General features: G+C 40.5%; 1 protein-coding gene across 1 annotated transcript in view; it reads right to left on the bottom strand.

Annotated features, from left to right (window-relative positions):
* Positions 1-4953, bottom strand: part of LOC109888908 (carbohydrate sulfotransferase 8) — a 58693-nt gene extending 53740 nt beyond the window's left edge. Inside the window, exon 1 of the mRNA XM_031823120.1 lies at positions 4728-4953. Coding sequence (XP_031678980.1) covers positions 4728-4926 — 199 coding nt within the window. The 5' untranslated portion in view covers positions 4927-4953. The remainder of the gene's footprint in view (positions 1-4727) is intronic.
* Positions 4954-6000: the final 1047 nt, after the last annotated feature.

Consider the following 6000-nt stretch of genomic DNA (forward strand, 5'->3'; position numbering starts at 1 on the left):
TTCTCGGGCCGACTCTTTTCTCAGAAAATATCAATGATGTCGCTCTTGCTGCTGGTGATTGCTCTCTGATCCATCTCTACGCAGACTACACCATTCTGTATATTTCCTACCCTTCTTTGGACACTGTGTTAACAAATCTCCAGACGAGCTTCAATGCCATACAACGCTCCTTCCGTGGCCTCCAACTGCTCTTAAATGCTAGTAAAACTAAATGCATGCTTTTCAACCGATCGCTGCCCGCACCCACCCGCCCGACTAGCATCACTACTCTGGACGGTTCTGACTTAGAATATGTGGACAACTAAAAATACCTAGGTGTCTGGTTAGAATGGAAACTCTCCTTCCAGACTCACATTAAGCATCTACAATTCAAAATTAAATCTAGAATCGGCTTCCTATTTCGCAAAAAAAGCCTCCTTCACTCCTGCTGCTAAACATACCCTCGTAAAACTGACTATTATGGTGAACAATTGCAAGACTATGTTATAATACTTTTATTGCATCAAATGGTTGTTTTTATGCAACAGAATAGAGTATTCTTATAACTATTGTGTGTGTGTTCTACTCAGGATGGGCCTCTGGGAGATGACAGGAGATTTATGATGTATTTTTATGATAAAACCTAAAGAGCAATCCAGAGCATATGAGAGTTAATGTTTCTGTTCTATATGGGGCCAGACACTGGTCTCTACACAATGAAAACTGTTGACACAGCAGATACTGTCTGCTATGTATTATATCTTTCATACAAATCTTAACCTTGTGACCCATTCTATATATCTGTTGTTCGTCATGTAGGTTGACTATAAAATACCTTTGTACTTTTGTCTAGGGGCTCTCAACGAATCATCTGAGTGTGAATCGTCGACCAGCCATGACCAGCCATCATTATCGTAGAGCACTCAATCGATTCACTTGATATGTGTGCGTGTGTTGTATTGACCTGCTCCCTTATTAATAAGTGATTAAAGATTAAGTTTAAGTATAACTCTGACTTGTGTGATAAGTTTGTCTCTCCTCATTTGATAGTAAAGAAATTAACCACCACACTATCCTACCGATCCTTGACTTCGTCAATGTCATTTACAAAATAGCCTATAACACTCTACTCAGCAAATTAGGTATAGTCTATCAGAGTGCCATCCGTTTTGTCACCAAAGCCCCATATACTACCCACCACTGCGACCTGTATGCTCTCGTTGGCTGGCTCTCGCTTCATATTAATCGCGAAACCCACTGGCTCCAGGGCATCTATACGTCTTTGCTAGGTAAAGCCCCGCCTTATCTCAGCTCACTGGTCACCATAGCAACACCCACCCGTAGCTCGTGCTCCAGCAAGTATACTTCACTGGTCATCTCCAAAGCCAACTCCTCCTTTGGCCGCCTTTCCATCCAGTTCTCTGCTGCCAATGACTGAAACGAATTGCAAAAATCACTGAAGCTGGAGACTTATATCTCCCTCACTAACTTAAGGCTAGGGCAGAATACTGCCCCTGTTGGTGAAATGCGTGCCCATAGTAAACAGAAAAGAAATCTGTAAAAAATTGCTAATATATGCATATAATAAATATTATTGAATAGAAAACACTCTAAAGCTTCTAAAACCGTTTAAATTATGTCTGTAAGTAAAGCAGAACTCTCAGGGCACTCATTCTCCCAAACTCTCTCTTGTCATCCAAAAAGTTGGCCCAACTTTGACGTCATCGCCCCCACCCTTCCCAAGCACCTACAGTCCTGGGAACAGTTCCTATGCCTTCAGCGCGGTGTCCGCTTTCAATGGGGCTTCTCATTGTGTGAATCGCACGCTCACGAGAGTAATGACGGGCCGAAACCTTTCGGTCGCGCGAGAAAACAGGTTACTCTCACGCGCATTCTGTCTTTCTTCCAAGATTGATTAAACGATGCGTGTGTTTCTCTTTGTCCTGAGAATTGCGGTGAAGCTATATAGCATGCTAACGCTGTGTTCTGAACCAAGTTTGACAAGTTTAGTCGACATATAATATGTAATTTCGATGTTTTGGTGCGAACTAACTTTACTTTTTGGCTGCATTTCAACCGAAATATGTCGTGTTTGATAACCGAAAGACACAGACTTCAAAACTAAAGCTGTTTTTGGTAAGTATAAACCCTTCCAGGTCTTCTGATGGAAGAACAGCAAAGGTAAGGGAACATTTATGTGTTAAATTTGGGTTTCTGTGGAGGAGCCAAAATGCTAATTCCTGAGCGCCGACTCACATTATAGCCTAGTGAACGAAATCTGTAAAGTTAAAAATAAATGTAACACAGCTGTTTTATTAAGAAGAAGTGTATCTTTCTAAGTATATGTAGAACATGTATATTTAGTCAACGTTTATGATGTGTATTTCTGTTATCTGGCAGAGTTACCATAATTTCTCCAGGCATTGTTGTAGCATTTTTTAGCCATGACCTTCTATGTAAACCGTGATTTATGGATATAATTAGCATATTATTGAAAAAAACATAAATGTACTGTATAACATGTCCTCTGTCTGGGTTCTACTGGATTCTGAAAAGTTTCTTCTTTTATGCCATTATATTGATCTGTGATATGTAATTTACTAACTAACTCGGCCATTTTCCAATTTATTTTTCTTTCACTGATCTGCTTTTCAGCCTTTTCTTGTCAACAAACACAGATATTATTATTCTATTCCACAAACAAGGTATGCCATCTTAACCAAAATATAAGATACCAAAAGATACCAAAAGCACAGCACTGAGCCAGATTCAATACCAAAGAGAGTTACAGTTGAAGTCGGAAGTTTACATACACCTTAGCCAAATACATTTAAACTCAGTTTTCACAATTCCTAACATAAAATCCTAGTAAAAATTCCCTGTCAGTTAGGATCACCACTTTATTTTAAGAATGTGAAATGTCAGAATAATAGTAGAGAGAATTATTTATTTCAGCTTTTATTTCTTTCATCACATTCCCAGTAGGTCAGAAGTTTAGATATACTCAATTAGTACTTGGTAGCATTGCCTTTAAATTGTTTAACTTGGGTCAAACGTTTCGGGTAGCCTTCCACAAGCTTCTCACAATTAGTTGGGTGACTCGCCTTCTGTCATCCAGAAGGCGAGCTCAGTACAGGTGCAACAAAGCTGGGACCGAGAGACTGAAAAACAGCTTCTATCTCAAGGCCATCAGACTGTTAAACAGCCACCACTAACATTGAGTGGCTGCTGCCAACATACTGTCAATGACACTGACTCAACTCCAGCCACTTTAATAATGGGAATTGATGGGAAATGATGTAAATATATCACTAGCCACTTTAAACAATGCTACCTTATATAATGTTACTTACCCTACATTATTCATCTCATATGCATACATATATAATGTACTCTATATCATCGACTGCATCCTTATGTAATACATGTATCACTAGCCACTTTAACTATGCCACTTTGTTTACATACTCATCTCATATGTTATACTGTACTCGATATCATCTACTGTATCTTGCCTATGCTGCTCTGTACCATCACTCATTCATATATCCTTATGTACATATTCTTTATCCCTTTACACTGTGTATAAGACAGTAGTTTTTTGGAATTGTTAGTTAGATTACTTGTTCGTTATTACTGCATTGTCGGAACTAGAAGCACAAGCATTTTGCTACACTCGCATTAACATCTGCTAACCATGTGTATGTGACAAATAAAATTTGATTTGATTTGATTTGATTTGACTTTTGGCCCATTCCTCCTGACAGAGCTGGTATAACTGAGTCAGGTTTGTAGGCCTCCTTGCTCGCACAAACTTTTTTAGTTCTGCCCACAAATTTTCCATAGGATTGAGGTCACGGCCTTGTGATGGCCACTCCAATGCCTTGACGTTGTTGTCCTTAAGCCATTTTGCTACAACTTTGGAAGTAAGACCCATTTGGGTCCATTTGGAAGACCCAATAATCTGTCTGTAAACAATTTTGGGAAAAATGCACAAAGTAGATGTCCTAACCTACTTGCCAAAACTATAGTTTGTTAACAAGAAATTTGTGGAGTGGTTGAAAAACAAGTTTTAATGACTCCAACCTAAGTGTATGTAAACTTCCGACTTCAACTGTATATCCACTCCGACTCTGTCTGGGTTCTACGTCACCCATCTGTGTCAGACAATAAGTAAAACAAATCAGCCCCAGAAATCTCAGCTGGCTCCCAGTAAGTGGCTGTTATTACTAGAGACACTTTTGCCACAGAGATCATAGCATCCACTTGTGATTACACAGCAGGGAATAGACATAGTACAGCACAGCAATATAGTAGAGCACAAAACTGATTAAATTTGAAATAGCTTATCTATCATGATTGCTCCGACAACGGTATTCCTATTGCGACAATGGTATTCCTATTGGCCAGAAGCTATCATTTACTGGACATTTATGATACCAAACATGCTTCCCAATGTATTTTCTGTTTCAGTTTGTATGCACACCCATCTTTTTTTTCCTGTGTTGATTGTTTGTGACACAAAAAACAACTAAACTCTAATGGCATGATCTAATCTGAGATCAGTAAAGCTATGTGGAGATACACCGACACCCGCATCACGCACCCTACACCTGTCTATGTCTACTTGTATCTGTCTCTACCATGCTCTCTTTCATTACTGCCTATACCAATAAACAAACTAACAAACACACGCGCACACACACATACACACCTTCACCTACATCCCCACTCACCCACACAGTTACCTGGGGTCTGCTGTTGGAGCATGTCTGAGAGGTCCTGGAGGTGTACGAGGAGGAGTAAAGACCCGGCCCCCAAAAGCAGGAGGAACCAGAGGGAGCAGTAGAAGGAGCAGGGAAGCTTCATGATCGACACCCTCACCCTCCTCCTGCCACACAGAGCCTCCAGTAGCCTACTGGTACATCTACACTCCCCCAAGAGCATACCTGCTCAGCCTCGGCCCTGCCACGGGAACCTGTGGCGGGGAGAGAGTAATAGTTACATTATTTACGGCACATAGTTTTTAAAAAAGACATGGCAACAGCAGAAAAGCAAATAGGTTAGTCACAATGAATACGTAATAGGTAACAGCAAATGAATAACGCTGTGTATTCAAATTGCAAACGAGTGCAGTGAATTACACCAGATATGACCAGAAGCAACAGACTGTAAAAAGACCATTGGTTTGTGAAAATAGATCAGGAGTGTAATTTGTAAAAACAAAGCGTACAGTAAGGTTGTGGTCAAATAGACTGGAGATGCCCAATTAAAACACAATCTAGAGAGGCAATTATTTATTTGCGACAAGCAGATTGGCAGTGTGAATACTGTGAGTACTTTCACAGATTGGTGTTGGATGCAGTGAGAGTTGAGTCTGCAGGGAAAAGAGGTGGTTAGAGCCGAGAGTGAATATTGTTAGTAATACAGCACGTGTCCGTGTGGGTGGGTGTGTGTGTTTACTATCCAGGAACCTTGAAGAACGTCCTGCTGACTGCGGGCTTCTTATTCCCAAGAGGCCAGGTAGAGCACATCTGTCTCTCTGGCGCACACTCAAAGAATACTCAGCAGGTGTGACTAGCTTTACAAATCAGATGTCCACAAACACCCCCACACACACAGGCATGCATAGGCACACACATATGGACGTTCAACTAGGTGTGATTAGGATGTCTCCTGAAACGAGACAATTCTGGGTAAAAAAAAAAACATCCCTACACCTATCCCATGCTTCATCAGGTTTTTTTGTATTGGGTGTTGATTGCTTTTCCCTGGAATCCAACCACCCTCTTCTTCTAGTGGTGATTGCTTTTCCCTCTTGTGTAGCCCATAGATTAAAATGGATCAAATGGGCATTCCCATTCAAGTCAATGTTCCCTCCCGGGTGGATGGACAAGGAGCCATTTGGTGTTGGATTTGGCAATTATACTAATTAGCTCCATGTGGTTGTGCTTTGTTGATTTAAGCTCTATGGTTTAAGTCACTAGGAACATTTACATTTATACTTAGATAGAATTAGTA

Source organism: Oncorhynchus kisutch, linkage group LG4, assembly GCF_002021735.2.
Source record: "Oncorhynchus kisutch isolate 150728-3 linkage group LG4, Okis_V2, whole genome shotgun sequence".
Classification (NCBI taxonomy): domain Eukaryota; kingdom Metazoa; phylum Chordata; class Actinopteri; order Salmoniformes; family Salmonidae; genus Oncorhynchus; species Oncorhynchus kisutch.